Here is a 21,422-nt window from a genome sequence, read left to right as displayed (position 1 = left end):
CTGTCAGCGCGAGCACGAAGGTCTGCGCAGCGTTAAGTGTCACACAGACCGAGTTAAACGTGGATGCATAAATGCATAACCCGAGTGTCTTCCTAACTTGGGCTATTTTTCTCTGCCCTTGCAGCAGTGGAATGGAAGGGACACGGCCCTGATGGTCACTCGAGTGGTCAACCACCGGCGCTTCTCGGCCACCGTGAGCGTGGCCGACACCTCCCAGCGCAGCATCAGCAAGTACCGCTGTGTCATCCGCTCCGACGGGGGGTCTGGAGTGTCCAATTATGCAGAGCTAATAGTGAAAGGTAGGTTGCCCTAAAACAGCAGCTCGATGCAAGAGGAGTGTTTCCTCCCAGATGACAGCTCTGTATAAAAAAAAATTGATGTTCTGTTGGGCCTTCTTGTTTCACTCTTTATTGAAAGAAGAAAGAGGGGTAAAAGGGACCTGAATTTAAATCGGTAACTTAAAGCAGATGTTTGAATCTAAACTTGGGACACAGCCCCTCTGTGCCAGCTTTTGTGTGGTGGCTGTGGGGGCTTACTGCAGCCAGCTAGAGTTTGGCTGTCAGGCAGCTTCAGTTGCTTTGCTTTGCAATATTTCATTAGGCATTAATAACTTTGTGATGGAGCATTGCATGTCAGGAGAGACTGCTTGGGACTGCTGGGAATAAATACTGGGATTGATTCTGCTGATGTCCTGAAATACAGAGTAGAGGCATCAGTAGTTCTTGAGGGATGCTTGGATTTTAGCCCTGTTAATTACTGTGATTCAAGAGCTGAACTTGTGCCTGACACACGCAAAGTGTGTCTTAATCTCACCTTCATGAGGCCTGTGGTGAAGTGCTATTCACTGCTCTGCTTTTTTAAATTTATTTATTTCTAAACTTACCCTGAGCTGCAGCAAGGGAATGCTGCATCAGTGACTCTTAGTGAGGAAATCAGAAGGTGGCTGAGTAGTTCCTGAGGTACTCCGTGTTTGGGGTGGGGGTGATGTGAGGTAGGAGGAATTTGAATTGTGGGTCTCCTCACAGAGTATAACTTTATTAGGTCTAAATGTTTCACTTTTTTTGAAAACGGGGGAAGCTGTAGGAATGAGATCAAGTTGTCCACTGTGCTACTTTCTGCCAGCTGAGTGTGTCATTTGATGATCAGTGTGCTGATGCCTTTATAATGCCTTGGAGTGTGGTGTGGTGCAGATGTTCAGATGCCACAGATCATGAAGAAAATGCTCCTTTTGGATGCCAAGTGCTTTTAATTCCCACTTGGACGTCTCACATCTTCTTCAAATCTGGAGGAATTAAGTCATGACTAAAATGGGATTGAGTTGCCAGGAGTAGCAGAGCCAGGGTGGGATCATAGCTAAAGAGAGGGAAGGCAGTTTTCCAGAGCAACCAGGCATCAGAATATTCCAAGTTCACAGAATATTCTGAGTTGGAAGGAACCCACAAGGATCGTCAAGTCCAACTCTTAAGTGACTGGCCCACAGAGGATCAAACCCACAACCCTGGTGTTTCAAACACCAGGTTTTAACTGAGCTAAGATCAGGGTCTTGAGTAGGTGTCTGGCACTTCCATGTTTGTTGTCATAATCAGGGAAAAAACAACAGAATAAGTCAAAACCATGAATGGTTGGGTGTCCACCAGGAGACATGTTGATAGATTTGTCGCTGGGTTACTCAGGCAGGCACATCCACGAAACTTTAGGAGAATAACATTGTTATGGAAAGGTCCACTCCCACTCCTCATTCCTGATTAGGAGGCAGGGAAGGTTAAGTGGCTCACTGGAGGTCAGTCTGGTGCAGCCCTGTGACACATTGGGTGCTTCCAACCAGGCTGACTCATTTTAATGGGTATAAGAGCAAATTTATAATGTTTGTCCACAGGCTGAAATGAGAGCAAGTTGGAATTGCTTAATTCTGAGGAGATGTTTATTGAATTGCAATAATGTACTTGAGCATACATTAAATTAGTCTGTAATTGAAATTTTGCTCAATTGATAGTCCTGCTCCTAAACCTGCTAAATCCAAGCTAATGCTCTGCTTCCCTCGATCAGATGAACATAAAATCATAGAGGATTTCTTCAGCAAAGGTTTAGATCCAGAAGTGTATCTATATGTCTTTATAATGTAAAACTTTCCTTGCTTCCCCATGCATAAGGTATTTTATTGGAGTATCAAAAATGAAAAGTAATTTACATTTCTCAATATTGAATGTTAATATTTGGTAGACACTGAAATAGAGATTTTTTGCTTTGAAATGCACGTCCTTCTACACCCTAAATTGGACAATAAATACCTGTTTCAGCAAATGAAATGATCAATGAAATTAAACACACACCACCTTGCTTGTCTGTGGACGTCTTCACTAAGAACAAAGTAATTACTGGAAATCTTATACAGAAGAACATAACTGCATTAGTTTCAATTTATTGCAGGATATTTAGTGGCAGGAGATACATCTGTAGGACTGTGAAAACGCAGAGAGCTCTTTGCTCTCTGTGCTAATGCTTGTCTGCCTTCTGACTGCTGTATAAATGACAATACCTTTATTCTTCTCTTGGCACTCTTGAATCATAATAGCCAGGCCAGAGAAACCTATAATTTCCATCTGTACACTTTACCATCCTTTGGTGCTCCAGTGGAAATAGCTCTTCTCTATTTCTCATCTCTCACTGTTGCATATGTAGTAATTTAATGCAATTTTGTACGGGGCAGTTAAAAACCCCCAAAGAACAGAGATTCTCTGTCTTGCTGTGCTGCCTCTCACCTGAATGGGAGGTTTCTTGTCTGGAGTTGTGTTTTAAATAAAAGCTGTGTGGCAGTTATTGTATTCTGAGCTAAATGGACCTTGTGCCTCTGTGAAGATTGTTTAAAACACTGGAAGTTGGCTCAAATCTTACCATTTAAGGTCTGTGTTAATGCCAGTGTCCTTCCAGGCCACTTGTCACATTATGAAGGTTGTGGATAACATCCTAAACTCTCTCTCTCTGTGTATGGAGGATTGTTTGCAGTTGCTTTTTTTCCCCCCCAGTCCCTTTCAGATACCATGGATGCTTAAATTAACTCCTCAGTATTTGATGGGAATGGGTGAAGAGCTGATAAACAGGGAATATTACAGTGTCTGTAACGTATCTTTGGTGAACTGATTTTTCTAAGACTTTCACTTTTCAGGAAGTCCCTCAAATTTATTTTGTTGCCACCCTGATGCAAATACCTTTAAGGCTCCTGGTATTTTCTGATGGTCTGATCTGCTAGTCCAGGGGTGGGATTACTCAACAGAGCCCCTCTGCAGACCTCCAAGGGGGTGTTCCAGTTCTCCTCAGTTTTGTCTTAGTTGATTTTCAAAGTGTTTGGCTGAAAAAATAATCTGCCTCTTGTCTAAGTGGCTCTCTGTCATCCTTGTGATATTTGGGACAGCTCATCTTTCATCAGGCTTTTCTCAGTCACACGAGGAGCTGGTGCCTTGAGTGACTCCAGAGGGAGAGGTGGGTTCTTTGTCAGAGTTGTTTACTGTTCTTTCTCTATTCTGGTGTGATGCTTGTCATTATAATTGCACCATCTGTTTATTAACTCACCAGGTACAGAGTGAAAACTGCTCTAGTGATCTGAGTCTATTCCTAAAAACCCAAACCACAAAACAACGGAAAACAACAAATACACAGGCACTAAATAAACCTGAACAAAACCCCATGTTATTGGAGTTGAGATCCTCGAGTGTGAAAAATATGATAAATAGTTATATATTTAAATAAATCTTTAAGCTTCTCTAGTATTAAGTATACCGTGAAAATTCCAGATTTACAGTTCCTAAGGCAGACTCATGAAGGAAAAGCTTTACAGGTGTTTTGTCTGTCCCAGTATTTATTACTGGAACTGAGTCCAGAATAGTTTCATTCATTATTAAACAGCAGGAAGTCCTATTAAGGGAAAGAACTTTCTGGGCTTAGAAGTAATAAGAAATAAAAACATCTCTGTTTTATAGCTGAGCCTGATCTTGGGCTGGAGTTGATCCTAGAAATGCCACATTGGGCTCTCCATTGGTTTCCTTGAATGAAAGAAGTGCAGTGTAGGTATGAAAGTATGTTCCACATGTGCTCTAGAGAGTGTTCTTAGAATGAAAAGATGATTGTCTTCAATGTAAATATTTAGGATGGTCACCAGCTCCTAAGTTTGTCACTTCATATTAAAGACATTACGAAGAGAGGTTGTGGATATGAAAAATATTCTTGTTTGTTGGTTTGTTCATTTAAAAATTATATATTTTCATGCCTGATACACAGGTAGTTCTGTACCATGAGGTATTCATGCCAAATTTACTAATTAAAGCTGATGTGATATCCTTGCCATCGTGGGGTAATGTTGCTCCTGTTTCCATCGTGGTGCTCAAGTCCCCACGTGTCACCGAGGAGACTGGAGGTGTTCATAAACCAATGGTGCAGTCACAATCTATATTTTTTCCAACTTTTTGTATCTCTTCTAAGTGACCTTTTGGTTCCTGTGTCAGATGAGCAGCGAGTACTGTTTTAAACTTTGCCTTGTTTGTAGCCACCTGGGAAATCATAATGTCTTTCCAATCACACTGTTGAACTTCTTCAAAGATTGGTGGTGCATCATTTGTGGGGTTTTGTCTCTGCAGGATTTTTTAAATTGTTTTCCTTCTCAATGCAAGAGTAAATCCAAGAGTTTTTGTTCTGTCTGGAATTTCATTTAAGACTGGTAGTGAGATTGGCATGGGATGAATTTGCTTGGACTTGTTTTTAATGAATAGATATCGAAGTATGATGTTGCTGCTGATGCATAAAGATCTTGACTAAATACCTGATATACATGCAAGCCTTTTCAGTTTCTAGTTAGAATTATTAAGAAGGTTTATGGCAGCTGCACAGAAATTAATTTAGGACTGTTGATGCTCAGAAAAGACCATCAAATTCTCAGAACACATCCCAGTGCCTTTGCTAACTGGAAGTGTTCTTGCAGTGGGTGACCACCAGATGTGTGACATCAGAAAGCAACCCTGGCAGCTTTTCATTCTTCTTTGTTGGTTTTTAATGTAGAGATTTTCATGCAGGTTGATTGCTAATGATGCTCATGTGACGTTCCAATTCAAAATTACACTTTTTTTTTTTTTTTTTTCTGCTTGTGCCTGAGCTTAAAAGTCTTAGCAGGGAAAGATGAGTCACATCCATTGTTAACTCTCTTCTGTTCATCTTTCTTGTGCCTGCTTAATTGTAGGGAAGTTATTAATGGGCTTCTCCTGGAAAACAGAATCTAAAGCTGTTCTTAATTTATCTACCCTGTGGTTACAATGTTGTTAAATGCTTCTCATTCAAGAAAAGTCTCTTGAAGTATCATCTGTCACCATTCTTGGATGCTGCTGAAGATCCTGGTGTGGTTTAGGCATAGTTGGACACTTGGGAGATAAACTTGAGTATGAGCTGTTGCCTCAACAGGAAGGAGATATATCCCTTTCACATCAAAATCCTAATTCTTTTGCAACAGAAAAAAAAAAAAAGCCCCACTAAAAAAGTAATGTTTTACTTGACATGATGGCTGAGATGCACCAGATTTCTTGGTGTGGAAGGATGATCATTAGTGTGAGGGTCTTTAAGAATAAACCAGCGAAAAAAGGGTGTAGGAGAAACAAATTAATTTCCAGAGAAAGGAGAAAAGTGATTCTTTAGATGCAAATGCCTCAAGCGAATGTGATTATTGGAACTTTTAAAAATTTTGCAGCACCAAGACTAAAGAATCCCGGTTACTGACCCCTTCCAGAAATGCAGTACTTACTGCAGCTAACAGGCTTTCTGCACAGGTCTTTTTTTTGTTGGAGGACATTGAACTAAGAGGTTGGAAATTACCTGTGGAAGGGACAGTTTCTGCCCTGAGCAAAGTGTTGATGAATTCCCCAGCCGTCTCTGGCTTGATCTGAGCTTTCTCTTTGCTGGCAGCATATGGTGAACCTGTTTTGTGTGTGATGTGTGAATTTACTTTTTATTGTGGGTGGTTTTTTTTTTTTTTTTGATTGTTTTTTTTTTAAAAAGGCAAAGCAGGATATAGAACAGTTAAAAACTATTTACTGATTCTTTACTTCAACCTGATTTATTCTACTTAGCTTTCTTTTGCTTTGCACATCTTGCACCACCTTGAGATGTAACCCTTTCTTAAACCATCTCTTGTGGACGCTCAGACATCAGAGACTTCCAGATCTGTGTCATACATGCACTGCAGATGATTTGATCTGTGACTTGTTGAACTCCTCTGCTGCGTTTGGAGCTTGGCATTTACAAGCTGAAGCTCTAATCCTAAAGAAAAGAAGGTTGAGAGTTTGGGAGGTAAAAACGATGGAGCTCTCGACCGATGGAGTTCAGAGCTAAGGATTATTACGGCAGCTCCAGAATCTTCTGAGCTTCCAAGCTGGGAGCTGGCAAAAGTCTTTTAGTGCTGCTGAATGGAGAGCATTCAGCAAGTCCTTAGGAATTCAGGTGAATGGGGTTTTGAAAGTTTGCACAGCATTTAGCTCTGAATGGTGGAGCTGAACTCCAGGGAGCAGCTGATGTTGATTATGTTTGCATTTTGTCCTATCTGAATGAAGAGATTAAAGAGCCTGTTTTTGTGTTAGGGAAAGAATGATCACTCTGAAGTTAGTTCGCCATTCAACGCTGAGAATATCTGAGGCAAGAAAATAGCCAAAATTGCAGTTTTGAGCAGAGATTTTGCAGCCCTCCCTTCCCATCTCTACCCGATGGCATAATGCTTCATTTTTCAAAGTCAGTAATTTCCCAGCATCCATTCCAGCTGTCAGATGATGGAATACTCTTCTCATACAATCTCCACCCTAAAACCTGTTGTGCTGCTTTTTAGCTCTGCTCTGATGTGTTAATCTTCTGCCATGGTAAATACTGCCATTTGCTCCCCACTTTCCCTGGTGCTGGGACACTGCTCCAGGTCATCCTCCCTGTTACCAGTGCCCAGCTGTGACTTTTAAAGGTGCTTTAGATCTGAGACCTGAAACCTGCTGAGTTAAACAGGGTGATGATTGTAGCAAGCCCTGCAATTATTTTAATTATTGGCATAAGAGTTATAGAAGAAAACACATAATATGGTGTTTCCTGGCTCCCTGCAGTCCATCCTGCCTGCTGAACACCTTCAGGGTGAACAGGAATGGTTTCAAACTAAAAGAGGAGAGATTTAAGTGGGACATTGGGAAGAAATTCTTTACTCAGAAGGTGGTTAGGCCCTGGCACAGGTTGCCCAGAGAAGCTGTGGCTGCCCCATCCCTGGAAGTGTCCAAAGCCAGGTTGGATGTGTCTTCGAGCAACCTGGGCTAGTGGAAGGTGTCCCTGCCCTTGGCAGGGGGTGGAACAAGATGATCTTTAAGGTCCCTTTCAACACAAATAATTCTAGGGTGGAATGAGATGATCTTCAAGGTTCCCTTCCAACCCAAACGATTCTATGTGTTATTCTATCTGTGATTAAGCTCTGATAGCCAGATATGCAAAACCCCATCTTTAAAGAAGTTATTTCAATTCTCTTTCTTCTTCCTTTTTTTTTTTTTTTTTTTAAACCAAGTTTCTCTCCAGTGCATCTCTTGCTTCTCTCTTTCTTTCTCAGCAGGAAACTTTCCATCAGTGCTTGTTTGCATGTGAGGAAGATGCAAATAGCTGCAAGACTTGGTCTCTCTCTCTTTGGATCCTATAAATCAGACTTTGTATATGTTTTACTGTCCTATTTATTACCCTGCAGCTAATACTGACTTACATGACAGACTACAACTCACAAACTGTTCCCTCAGCAGGGTACAGACACAAATTAAAATGGAAGAGGTTTGGGCTTCTTGCTTCTGTAATTTTCACTTTTCTTTCCCTCATATTACAGCAAATCCTTCTTTTGTTGCTGCTGCTGCTTGTGACTTTTTGACTGACCCTTGTGAACAGTGCTCACCATATCAGACTGCCTTTTAATCAGCTGTGTGGTCTCATTCAGTCTTCTGACCCAGACTGCTCATCAAATAGTGTTTTCCAGTACTTTTCATGATTTTGAGGTCAAAACTCTAAATATAAACATTTTTTGTGCTTATTCTTGCATTGTCTTCTACCACCTCCCTTCTGCTTAACCTTTCCTGTGCTTCATACCTTTGGTGAGCCTTGCAGATCATTTACTTTTTGCCTGAGTCAAGAATATGGTACTTCAGGGGTGACCAAGAATTTGGGAACATTGGTTTTGTTGCCTTTTGGTGAGGCTCTTCAGAGCGTGCAGCAAAAGCTCAGCTTGTGGAAAGTTCTATGATTATTGTTGTTCTCAAGTTCTCTTGAGAGCCAACATGTTGTTGTAAACAAGCATTACATATAAAATTATTTATATAACCGTCAGGAGTCCTCAAGGGTAATGCTGTTTCATTAATTTCTCGTTCAGGATTTAAAACGAGGATGTTCATTTGGTGCCAATATTAAATTATGTATTCAGAGCTCTGAGAGCATCAGTCTTGATTGTGTAAATGGCTTCTGGCCGTTGAACTCTCTGTTTATTTTCTTTTGCCTGCCATGAAAGGGCAGGTTGCCCAGAGAAGCTGTGGCTGCCCCATCCCTGGAAGTGTCCAAGGTCAGGCTGGACGGGGCTTGGAGCAACCTGGGACAGTGGAAGGTATCCCTTCCCATGGCAGGGGGTGGGACAAGATGATCTTTAAGGTCCCCTCCAACACAAATCATCCTGGTGTTCTGTGGCAGAACTACTTTAAAAGCTGTAGGGATCAGGTGACACATGCTGAAGGCAGACAAGGCTTAACTCTGATATCTCGAATTGCACACCAACAGTAATTAGGAAAAATACATCATTTATCCCCCTAGCTACAGTTTTTTCACCATGGTCCTCTCCAAAGCTCAGCCATGGGATATAATTTAACATTACTTAATGCTGCATTTAGTCAAGGAGACTAAGGAAAGCCATTCTGTTATAGAATTATCCACAAATTCACCATCATGTCTGTTTATGTCATCTTCACGGAATTGCAGTGCTGGTGTAGTCTTTGGAGTGGGATTATTGGTATTTCCTGAGCCAAAAGGGAATTTTAATTGTCTTCATTAAAGCTGTGATGGTTTTAATGGGGACTAGACTGTTCTCTCTTCCAAGATTTACTCTCAACATAAAGAATGAGAATTTTCTCCAGGCCCCAGCCCCAGGTGTAGCACTTTTACACTCATAAAAAAGTTTTACTGTTTTTCATATATCTCATCTCACAGCTGTCATGATGGAAAGAAAAAAATGTTTAATTTAATTTGACCTTCTGCAATATGCAAGCCATAGAATTTACAAGTCATTCTTTCATCAGGAGCAATACAGTATGAATAAAGCAGAACAGTTTTCAAAAGAGATTGATTGATCGTGATGGAGAGTTTTGAATTATAGAAAACCTCACCAGCCTTATGTAAGCTCTTTAAATACTTAATTATCTTCACTGTGTAGTGTCTGTGCATTATTCCAGTCAGATATTTCCAGCTTTGCATCTTAGAGTCAAATCTTACATCTTGAAGTATTGAATGTGAACTTGTATTGACCATGATCTTGGCTTTGTTTGGTTAACTTGTGTGTCTTAAAATACCTTTACAAGGGGCCTTGTTCTGTTGAAGAACTACTGTCAGTCCTGGGGAAAATACATCCAACTGGAATTTCATTTCTTTTTGTGAAACATTCTCTCTTGTTTCAACAATGACTACTTCTGCTTGCTAGGTTTGTTTTCCTCCTTGCTCTGGAATGGGGGAACTTTTAAGCAGATGGATTTTTATTAATATTTTTTTCCCCGATTCTAACACAAACCTCTTCAGCAGAGACAAGGAAAGGCACTGCATGATCAAGGAAAAGCTCTCGTTCCACACAGAATGTTTCATGTGACAGGAGATGGGCACGGCCTGTGTGCTGAACTTCTGCACCCAAATCAGTAACAAATTATGTATTAATGGGAAGTGTCCTCAAGGAAAAGCTTGTGGAGACCTGATGGAAACTGTTGGTTTTCAGTTCAAGTGTGGCACAATTTAGCATCATTTTTTTTCATCAAAAAGCCTCTTGGTGTCAATCACAAAACAAAAAAAAGAAATGCCTTGAGCCCCCCCCAGCAAAGGGATTTCTGTGCCATGGAAAAATTTCATAACTGGGACAGATTTTTTAACACTTCTTGCACACCATGAAGGCTGAACTTGTTTCATAGTACCGAAATGTGCTCCCTGGCGTGATAGATTTTGGGTATTTTGACAGAATATGGGAACTTCTGCACACCTTCTGTCCCAAGCCTTTCTGTCTGTCCATGAGCATCTCAGGAATCGTGGGCTGTTTTATCAACATTGAGCTGGCCAGGAAAACTGTGAGCAAAAGGATAAATGAAGTGATATTGTTTCTGACCTCTGTCCCTGTCACCTTTGTTTCTCAGCTCCATGGCATGTGCTATGGAGTTCAGGAATTCTCCCAGGAGGTAGCTTGTCCAGGTTTGTAGCTGGATTGTAGCAAAGGCTTTTCAGAATTCTCCTCTGTTTCTCTCCATATTTCTTTGCTTTAACTGAGACTGGAATAAAGCACAGAAAGTGTTTTGTGGGCACTGGCAACCAGTCTGTCACCAGCAACCAGGTGAGATGGGTGTTTGGCCATGATGGAAAATGAAATGCTTCTGGAGTAAATGAGGCACAGGTTTTGTTTGGTGTTGTCTCTCCCACCCATTCCCGTTTTTTGCAGGCGTATTATGTGGTAGTTTCAATACTCTCCAGTTTGTCCCAGGCCCTTGGATGCTTTTTTTTGTGGAAATACCAACACGCATCATTACAGCTCTCAGGGTGAACAGCACACTGTGCAGCATACTGGAATTTCTAGCATTTATTAGTGCCTCAGAATGCATTTGGTGGGAGAAGGGAGAAAGAATTGATCTTTTGGTGTAATGCTGTGGAGTCTCTCCAAGGGAACAACCTAAATCAAGAACTATGTTTCAAGGCTGAGCTTTAAACTGGAAATAAGCAGATAGCCCAGGAGAGGTGGAAGCTGGAAGGGGTGTTGTGATCTGCAGGCTATTCTGAAATTCTTTGTGTCATAAAAGCCGGAAATAGATAAGTATTGAGTGGTGAAGAAAGACTCAGCTGGTTTTCATATGACTTCACTGGTTAGTGGGCACTTCTGCAGTGTCTGCCTGTTATATCCAGTACATCAGACTATGAGGGGTGGTGATACTGCTGTTTGGGAGGTGTGTGAGGTTTTTTTTGTCACAAATCCTGATATTTGCTTCAGCCAGTGTTTGGGGGTGTTGTAGGTGGGCAGGGAGAGGAAGGTTCCCAGGCAGAGTGAACCAGAGCCTGGTTATCACAGACATCATAAAAGGAGGTGTGTGTTGACTGAGTGGTGAGACTGGGGCAGTAAATGTTGTGTGATAATGTTCACCAGTACAAACCAGTAGTTCTGGTCAGTGAGGGGTTGACTGGAGCAGAGACAGGTAGGAAAATGTTGATTAAGCTTCACAGTAAGTTTAGAAGGGTTCAGTTGTTCCCTGCTTAGGGCAACACTGTGATTTGTAGGATAGGCAGAGTCTAGCCTTGGGTTAGTCTTGGAAAACTTAGGGTTTATATGATGTATAAACATTGGGTTTAAACTTTAGGTGCTGTTTGCTGACTATAACAGTCAAGGTCTAGGGGTTTTGTTTGTTTGTCTGGGTTTTGTGTGGCTTTGTTGGGGGGTTTCTGTGGTTTTGTTTTGGAGGGATGTTGTTTGTTTTTGTTTGGATTTTGTGTGGGTTTGTTGGTTTTTTTTGTTTGGTTGGTTTGGGTTTTTTACATCTAGAGCTTACTGGTGCTTAGCAAAGGCTCTGTTTTTACAATCTTAGGTTTTATTTTTGCTGCTCTAATCTCAGCAAGTTGCCAGCCTTAGCTGTGGTTTGCTTTTTTTTTTTTTTCTTTCAAGTTTGACTTGAGCATTTCAGATAAGTGGACCTTCAACCTGACATTTAAATATGATGGTTTTTTTTCCTGTGGTTCAGGGTGCTACTTGATGGTGGTTAAGATAGAACCTCCCTGATTTTCACAGCCAGGAAAGAGTCAAGTGGAGGGGGAAGGACTGAGAAGATGCATTTACTCGGAAAATACAATTTAGTGCTCCCTGTCCAAGCTGGAGTGGGCAGGAGTACAATGTGGAGTGTCTGTGACCTCTGCAAGAGTGCAAAACACTCCAGAATATTTGGATACAACAAACTCAAATGATTTTCTCAACTCCCTAAAGTCTAACCAACCGTAGTCATTTTTTCCTCAGTGACAGCTGAACTCACTTAGGAACCTGCATCTTCCTGCTGGGCTTTTTTGGGGTGGGGGATGTTCCTGATGTTGGCTCCAAAAGCGCTGCAGCAGTGCTGATTGGCAGAGATGGATCAGATTTATCTGAGGTGTCAGCAGGACAAAAGAAATGATGGAGGCAGAGGGACGTCAGCAGTGGCTTTGCTGCTTACCTGAGTATGGGCTTTCCTAATGCTGCTGTCAGGAACTGCAGGAAAATAAACTCCCTGGCACAAAGATCATGTGAGAACATGAAAAGACAACCTTCTGAAGTTTATACTGTGCAGCCATTGAGGTGCTCTAGATGGAAATTATTTCAAGTGGCTTGCGCACGGTAAATTAGCAGCCTCCAGTATTTACTGTACTTAATTGGTATGTACTGTTCTACCTGTCTGAAAGGCTGAAAAAGGGAGGTTTCTGTCCTAGGGAAAACCACTCGTGTCAGTTGTTAGATTTTTAAATGCACCTGTCCCTTCCCTTTCTCATTAGCTGCTCTCCAGGGCAGCACTTGCAGTGACAGGCCAGAGCATCATCCACTCTGCCCACAGCAGCGTGTGTCGCTGCAGGTGAGGTGATAATTTTCCATGCATCAATCAAACTTTTGTCAGTAAGATCAGACAAATGACCCTCTGGTTCCTGCAGCTTGTATTTATCCTGTCTCCAGTTTGAAGGGAGGAAAACACGACAGATTATTCTGGTGGAAGGAAAAGGAGGAAATGACTAATAATTGGCCAGTTAAGCACTTGAGTTGCAGGGGTTATTCCGAAGAAGTAGAGGTTTGTTTACAAATGCAACACTGTAGTCCCTTGTTTAGGGAATGAACTATTGATACATTCGCTTTATATGATTTTCTAGAAAGCAAAAGAGGAAAAGCAGCTTATTTCAAAATGTAATGTGAATATTGTAGACAAAATGTGGGGTGTTTTTAATTTTTGTTTCTCCATTAAATAGAATTGCTTGGGCTTTTGGTGTCAGGTGTGTACAGGTTACAGTCTCTGACGTGTTCTTTCTCTTGCCATTAGTGTCTGTTAACCAAGCTCATGTTCCAGGCAGTCATAGCACAGATTGAGGGTAAAAAGAGGTTCAGCTTGTTGCTGGATATCGTGAGATACTGTGTTTATATCCTTGGGGAGAAATGAGTCAACTTTGGTGATCAAACTGTGAGTCAGAAGTGCTTTGTGACGAAATGTATTTGAGTAACAAAGCGAAGCAAACCCCAGCACTGTGTTAGTACAAAGCACAGAAGCAGCAGTGCAGCCCAGCTTTGATTACATCTGTGTTTTCTTCTTGTCCCATTGACCACTGCAGACACCACCACGTTTTGCTTATCTTAGACGTTGATTTTAGGGGGAAAGGTCATCTCTACCTGCCAAACGTGGGCTGTGTGGGGTAGGGATTGGCCATAGGAGCTCTGTGCTGGTAAAGAACAGAACACCGAGTTCTTCCCTGGTGTAGCAGTGCCTGGTGGTTATTTTAAAAAGGCACATAATACTTAAAAATCTGTATAGCTGTTAGTTTTTAACTGTATTTTTTTCCATCTTGGCATCCCTGTCTGGCCTGGGTGGCAGCTCTGATTGCAGACACTGCTCCACAACTACTCCAGTGTCACAGCAGTGTGTGCAGCACACACCCAGCACCTCCTGTGCTTTGAGGCTCCTTACTGGAAACAGTCACTGGGAGTGCACAGTAGAGAATCAAATTGGATATTTGCTAGCCCTTTGTAAATAGATGGAGACAGGAGACAAACTAAAAGGCTCTAATTGTGGTGGTGGTGGTGGTGGCAATTCTCTGTAGCTTTCAAACAGAAATTTGCTTGTTAGTTGACGGTGTGAGACATCCAGTGTGCCAGAGCTGGATACCCAGACGAGCAGAGCACGCATCTCCCTCTGGCACCTGCTTTTCTCAGCTACCTCCAGGAGTAACTGAGGCGCTTTGTGGCCACTGAAAGGAGTGCTCAGAACAGCTGTACTCAATATCACTTAATGTGCTTATTATTCCTGATTGTTCCTGAAGTGGCTGTAGCTGTGGGCCAGGGTGAGCTTCAATCAGCCAGTGCAGGGCTGTCGATGGGACAGGCACAGATCCTGCCCTGCACTGTATCAAACTGGTGAGTACAGAAATGTACTCTAAGCCTGTAGTTGTTAACTTTTGTGAAAAACTGAACCCTGGGTATTTAATTAAACCACCGTGATTGAGGCCCCAAGGTTAATGGCATAAAACGTGGCAGTGCATTAGGATCACTTACCTGCGATAATGCCTCAAGCAGCTGATATGTTAAATGAGTTGTCACATGGCTTGGGAGGGTCTGCAGCCTGCTTTCCATTATAGGTGTTGTTATGTTCCTGTTTGGACCCATGATTCTGAGAGGAAAAAAAAGAAAAGTACTCGGTAAAATACTGCTGGGTTCCATTTTCAGGAAAATTACCAAATGCAAATTTAGAGTAATAAAATTGTCAAGGATGGGCTGTGGTAAATATTGCCTGAAATTAACTTTCAGGAAAAAAGGGAAGCCAGAATTTTGTAGGGATGTGCATTTGTATCCTGACAGGTGTGCTGGCCACATCTCTGCCCGTTGCTCTGTGATCTCAGGAGTCCATCCAGTGCAGCAGGTTTGTTTGAATAAACTTAGGCTTGCATGCTGTATGCTTACATGTAATATGCTGAGGCACTCCCTGCCCCCTGTGATGAAAGAAAATTCTTTTTTTTTTCATTTAGTTTTATGTGGTTCATTTGCACCGAGGCTCGTTTGGGGATGAGACCTTGATGGATATCAGTTGGAGCTTCTCAAATTTAGTTGTCAGGGGTCAACTTCCACCACCTGTAGGAGTGTTGGCCATCCATCCCTAGCTCTGTGCAGGGCTATATATGCATTTAAATCCATCCCTTCCTGCTTTTTATTGCATGGCCACCAGAACCAGAGCTTTCTGCATTACTTATTCTCCTTCTGTTATCTCTCCTCTCTTGCTCAGTTCTTCCTGCTTCCCTCTGCTTTGGTCCTGTTCCTCTATCCTGACCAGGAAACAGGTTTCTAATGTGCATTCTGGAATAAAAGGATGAGACTTGGAGCTGAGAGTCCTTGTTACCCTTAGGAAGGAATTAATCTGTATCTTTCTTTAATCACATTATTAACTGTATGAAGGAAGAATAAATTCCTTTCCCCTGCCACTTATGCAAAACTAAGCCATTATATTTTTACTTGAATCACACAGTTTCTCTGGAGTGGGAGACCTAAAGGAGATGTTTTCTAGATGAATATTGCTGCTTGTTGGAGTGGCTGTATCATCAAGCCACAGGCTAAAGCTGCTGGGCTGAGAAGAACTTGGAATTCTCCAGTCCTCCCAAGTGAAGGACAGGATGACCTGGGATATCAGAAGTTCACATCAGTTAGAGCCAATTAGTATTTTACTTATCAGTTTTAAAGAAGCGTTTCTAATGTAATTAGTCAACAAAAGCCTTTAATGTTCTTTAAAGACAGCCTCAGGGAGTGCTGATTTTAGACAGGTTAAAGGCAGTTCGTTCTTGATATGGTCAACTGGAACTTTGTAACGAGGTTTATTTTGGTGCAAGATGCTTTGCTGTGAATGGTTGAAAAGAAACTTCTTGGAAGCAGCTTTTTCTTTGTGGATTTTTGGTGGAGAAGAACCTCCAGTGAACACCTCTGCCATCTGTTTCAAATAGGAAATTTTGGGCTGGGAATGGCCTTGCAAAAGCTGAAAAGCATGGGCAGATTTTTTAGTAGCTAGGAATGGGTACTTTTAGAATTTTTGTTTAACTTTTCGTTAATTTGATTGCATTTGAACCAGATGTTTGGTTGTTTTTTTTTTTTTTCATGAAGAGCCTTCACCAAATCCATGTGTGATGCTGAGAGAAAATCCATGGCTGGCAGATTTTGAGAGCATGACGTGGAGTTTGGAAGATGCAGGACCTCGCATTTCTGAGCACCTAAGTGTGGAAATTGCTCCAAACCTGCTGTGCCCCCTATGATAAACGAGCTGATTTGTCCAAACAGATTTTCTGTGGATCCTGCACACTTTTGCATCTGTTCACTCCCTTCTCTGCTGTGAACTTTGATTCGTGAAGGTCTTGCTTTTTCCCCAGGGCGGTGGGCATGGCCCCAAGGCTGCCAGAGCTCCAGGAGTGTTTGGACAACACTCTCAGACACAGGGTGGGATTGTTGGGGTGTCTGTGCAGGGCCAGGGGTTGGACTTGATCCTTGTGGTTCCCTCCAAATCAGAATATTCCATGATTCCATAATGACTTTACTCAGCGTTCATCTCTATGATGTGCCACCAGAATGGAGCAAAAACTGGGTAAAAATGACTAGAACAAGTAAAACTTCTTCAGGGGTTGAAAACTGCAGATAGAATCAGGAATGCTTTTATGTCTCTGGAAACAGTGTGTTCCTCTCAAGAGCTTGCTAATTTTATTTTTACAAGGGAACATAAATATCTGACTCATTCTCATAGGCCTGCTGTTCCTCTGTAGAAAATGCTTTTGCTAACAATACTTGCACGGCACTTGTCTCTTTAATAACTAAATAAGGATTTCTGAGTAAGAACCATTAAACAAATTAGTACAGAGCATAAACATCTACTGTATTATTCCTGATAAAATATCCTGTAATTCCAGTCTCACTTTCAACCCTTCCTGTTATTGATAAGGGTCTCCTGAGGAGTGTGTGCTGCTTGACCTCTCTAATCTTCTGTGCCAGCCTGACATGTCACACTCCTTTGGGAAAGGGTTTTGGTTCTTATTCTGTCTAATGGATTAAATAGGCATCACTGAGTTTCTGAGTACCTTCCAGGAGCTTCCTCTGAGTGAACCTCCAGTATTCTGTGTGTCTCTCAAGAGCTGCAGTTCCTCTCAGGTGCTGTAGTTGCTGTATTTGGACTCCAGTTCTCCCAGTTGGAGCCTGCCAGTAGCAGTGGTCAGCACTGTGGACTGACCTTCCATGCCCGTGGTGCATCTCCAGGCGTCATTCCCCTGAGCAGAACCTCTTGGATCTCCCAAAGCCTTGGCCAAATGTTCTGCATTGTTCTCTCTGCAGTTCATGTGATTCAGCTCCCTGATCTCATTCCTTCTTTTGTTTCTTGTTGCCAGTTGTCTCCTAAAATCTGTTTTCCTTGAGCCTCCTCCCCCTTGTAAATCGGTCGAACTCATTTGTGGGTGGTCCTGAGTTCCCAAGGGCTTTGCTGGGAATTTAATATTTAATATTAATTTATACTAACTCTAATGAGTTTATATATATGTACAGACAACCACCTTTCTTTTTTTTTTTAATTAAAGCTATATATGCCATTATTTAATATGCATGCAATAATGAAATGTTGGGTACTGTCTTGCTGTTACATAATTTTACCTCAGCATTGCCTCCTGACTGTGCTAATACAGAATGCACCTGGATGTGGAATAGTTATTCCTGTCTCTTATCCCAGTGGCAGAGCAATTAGTGCATCTCTGCTGGCCAATGACTTTGAATCATGTGTGGTTGTATTCACAAGCTGTCACTATTACTCTCTAATCTATCCAGTTCACAGGCAAATAAAGGATGCCATCTTTCAGGATTGCGTTACAGAATGGAAATAAAAGAAAAAAAAGATTAGTAAAAAAAAAAGTAATGCCTAAACAGTAGCCTTATTCCTCAGGGAGAAAATAAAATACCTGCTGACAGCTCTTACCTTAATGATGTTCTTGCTTCTGTCAAAACAACAGACACCCCATCATTTTCACTGGCGTTTGCAAGACTTTGAAGAGATGCAGAGGAAAGAAGAGTGTTTTGATGGGTGCTTTTTTCACTTGGAATCCCTTTCCTTAGCCACTGTTTTCCTTGAAAAGAATCTTTTTTTTTTCCCCATCTGTCCCCTCTCAGGTTGATTTGAGAAGGGTTTGGGAGCAAGAGGAAGTAAAGGATAGATAAGATGTAAAATTTACCCAAGTTACAAGTTTCTCTCCTGTAATTTAATTCATCAGTGGGAATTGCTGGTGCACAGTATCACTGTAATGGTTATAAAAAGAGGTGTTTGTAACGTGGACAGGCTGGCAGTGGGGAGTGAGATACTCTGCTCACATCAGCCATTCTGGTGTCTCTGTGGGTGTTTATAAGAGACTCGAGTTCCTCCTGTGCAGAGGTGCAAGGTCTTCAGAGAAAACCTCAGAAAAGAAACTTCAGAGAAGTTTCCCTCTTTTTTTCTATAGAAGTGTAATTTAAATAAGAGGTGTGTGCTTAGGCCTTTAGGAGAGCCAACAACTGGTCTGTACTGGGCAGGATACCACACTGGATACACTGCTGATCCACGATAACTGGGAATTCATACTGAGTGCCTGGTGCTGGTGGAAAGGATGGCAGACTCAAATACACAGTATATTCAGTACTATCAAGTTTTACTTCATGTTTTCCTTAGCAAACACTCCAGGAAACTGATTTTTCTGGTTTTTCCACGAGACAGAGAGAGGATAAAACCACAGAGAAACCAGAACCACAGAGCCTGAGCAGTGAAGAGAGTGATTCCCTGTGCAGTTCCCCTTTGCTGGCAGTCCCTGGGGTGTGACTTGCTGACTGGCAGGGAGCTGAGGGCAGGATAAGAAGGAACAGCATTTTCTCTTTTGCGATGCGCGTTCAGCAATAAGTTCCTTCTCCCAAAGTTGAATCAGCTTGTTCTTTACCTCAGGTATTCTGGAATTGATTCTCATCTCTTGCTGTCCCTTCCTGTTCTCATGACAGAGTTCAGGACTCAGAAACATTTAAAATTGATGTGCCATCAAAAGTAGATATATTCCAGCTGACACGGAGAGGCTTCTAACTCTGATTTTGATTCATGCCCTGCCTTGTGCTGCTTCCCACAGGTAGTATTGCTTTTTTAATTATCTGCCTCTTAGGACCTTCCTGAGTCTATTTTGCAAAATTTCAGACTCTGCTGCCTCTGAAAATTAAGATGCTCTCAGTGTTCACGTTTCATGGAAAGACAAGCTCTTAATGTAGAAATTATCTGCTTCTCTGTTCTTGGGTCCATGCAGGGATGTGGGGGACAAATAGTTTGTGGCACCTCACTGGTGAGACAGGATGCAATGCTAGACATAAGACCTGTGATTTACTGTAAGTTTTCACTTAAATTACAGCTTTAGGTGAAGTGGTTTTCTCCTTTAATTATTTTTTACTTCCTTCCTGTATCTTGTTTCTTGACCAGGTGGAGTAAAATTCAGATACAGGCCACTCTACCTTCATTCTAAGGGGGCTTTTAAGGGAGATAACAGATCATGGGAAATTATATTTTTCCTCATCTCTGCTCTTCAGAGCAGATTCAGTTTGGCTCATTACAAGTCCTGTTTTCTTTACTTTGAGAAATTCCTTCAAAGCGTTGTTTTCCCCTTTATACCTCTAAACAGTAGAAGTTTCCCTTCTACTGTCTGGCTTTTTTGTGTGTTTTCAACAGGAGTTAATGGGGCTGATATTTTAAAATGCACAGACTGTGGAAATGCATTTGGGAGCTACTCTTAAGTGTAGGAGGTTGTCTAAAACATAAGCCTTTCTAATACTTTTTCCCTCTCATTGTTGCCATGGAGTAAATTTTCATCAGCTGCCCATTTACTGCAAATTCTGCCAGGTTCTGCAACACACCTTAAAGGCCAAAGACCTTGATCCTTCAGGCCAGTGCCTGTGAAGATGCTTATGAAAAAGACCTGTCTTTATGTAAAGTCTTCAGCAGCAGGACCTGTTGCACTGTTAAATGCTGGAGAGGAACTCTTGCTGCTGTATCAAATCCATGCTGCCCCTGCTCCCCACAGGTCCATCTGCTGGGTACCTGGGTATCTTATCAAAGGAAATAAAACAAGCAGCCCTTTCAGCCATCACATTGTGCATAAGGGATGCTAAACTCTGAAAACTGCACATTCCAGGCACGAATCCTGGAGTGTTCCTGCCAGTCCTTAATGCCACGTGTAGGATCACAGAATGGTTTGGGTTGAAAGGCACCTTAAAGGTGATTTTGTTCCAACCCCCATGCCATGGAAAGAGAGGAAGAAGCCATGATCTTGTGGTGGCCTGTTTGGTTCTTTGTGGATGCACTCCAGGTTTGTACCAGCTCTTGGGAGGTCTCTCATGTGGTGAACACGTTTAGCAGAATATATGCTGGGTGTGTGGCTGGTTATGGGATGAGAAAAACATCTGAATAGAGGTGGGATGAGCGATTTAGCAAGGCTGGATCTGTTTCACTGTAAATTGTACACACTGACGTGGATTAATGAGAAACTATCCAGGCCAGGTGAGGAGGAGTGGCAGAACATAGATCTTACCTGTTGTGTCTCTTTGGGCTAAAACACGTCCCAGAATTTACCACTGGCAGTGAGTTTTTAGGCGTTGCAGTATATCACCCAGCCCTGGTGGTGTGAATAGAAGGGATTTTAGGTGTGTTGCATATTCAGTTTGCAATTCTTACCTGTTCCACGAGTGGCCTGTCATTGCAACAATCAGAAATGATCCGTGATCACATTTTCCGCTGCTGTTTCCAACAAATGAAGCAATAGCAGTGCATCCTGTAAATCCTATAATGCAGATAATCTTGGGATAGAGGTAATGAGAAGATCTTTTTCCCAGTGTGAACTGTGCTGCAGTTCTTTAGTGCTTTTTATCTGTCAAACTACACCTGTGGCATATTGGGATGAATATGACTGTGTTCAGCTGTTCTGCTTGTACATCGTTCATGGAGATTCTCAGTCTTCTAGAGGGGACTTGTTAAGTTTGGCATGAAATTGGCTCTGTATAGGAGAGCCAGGTGCTACTCTGAGCCATTGCATTTACCCTGGGCTGTAGTTAATCCTACTGAATTAAGTTGCAGTGACATTCTGAAAGGTGTTTTTTAACAAGGAACACAAGAATCCCACAACTGCAAATTGCCTTCTCATCCTGTGCAGGTACTAAGCATTTTTTCTTGTTTACATGTAAGAATATGACGCCTTTAGATTTATTTCACAACTGCTTGTGAGATGCATATGCTATTATTGTCCACATAAATTACTTTTCATTGGGAAATCTTGTCTGTGAACACGACTGAGTGTTGAGTGCATCAAGGCACTTTAACTGAGCCACGAAGAATGAATAATTTTACTTAAGCTGACATCACATTGGGACTTTTTCTCCCCCCCTT

At 41.9% G+C, this 21,422-nt stretch overlaps 1 protein-coding gene across 13 annotated transcripts in view; it reads left to right on the top strand.

The window, feature by feature from the left end:
* Positions 1-21,422, top strand: part of PTPRT (protein tyrosine phosphatase, receptor type T) — a 436,407-nt gene that overhangs the window by 180,723 nt on the left and 234,262 nt on the right. For all 13 annotated transcript variants that reach the window (XM_027883323.1, XM_027883322.1, XM_027883316.1 and 10 more), the window contains exon 6: positions 125-299. In XM_027883323.1, the coding sequence (XP_027739124.1) occupies positions 125-299 (175 nt within the window). The remainder of the gene's footprint in view (positions 1-124; positions 300-21,422) is intronic.

This window comes from Empidonax traillii, unplaced genomic scaffold (genome assembly GCF_003031625.1).
Source record: "Empidonax traillii isolate 1590-97213 ecotype Southwest subspecies unplaced genomic scaffold, ASM303162v1 scaffold124:size1682992, whole genome shotgun sequence".
Classification (NCBI taxonomy): domain Eukaryota; kingdom Metazoa; phylum Chordata; class Aves; order Passeriformes; family Tyrannidae; genus Empidonax; species Empidonax traillii.
This window is presented reverse-complemented; position numbering and strand designations above follow the sequence as displayed.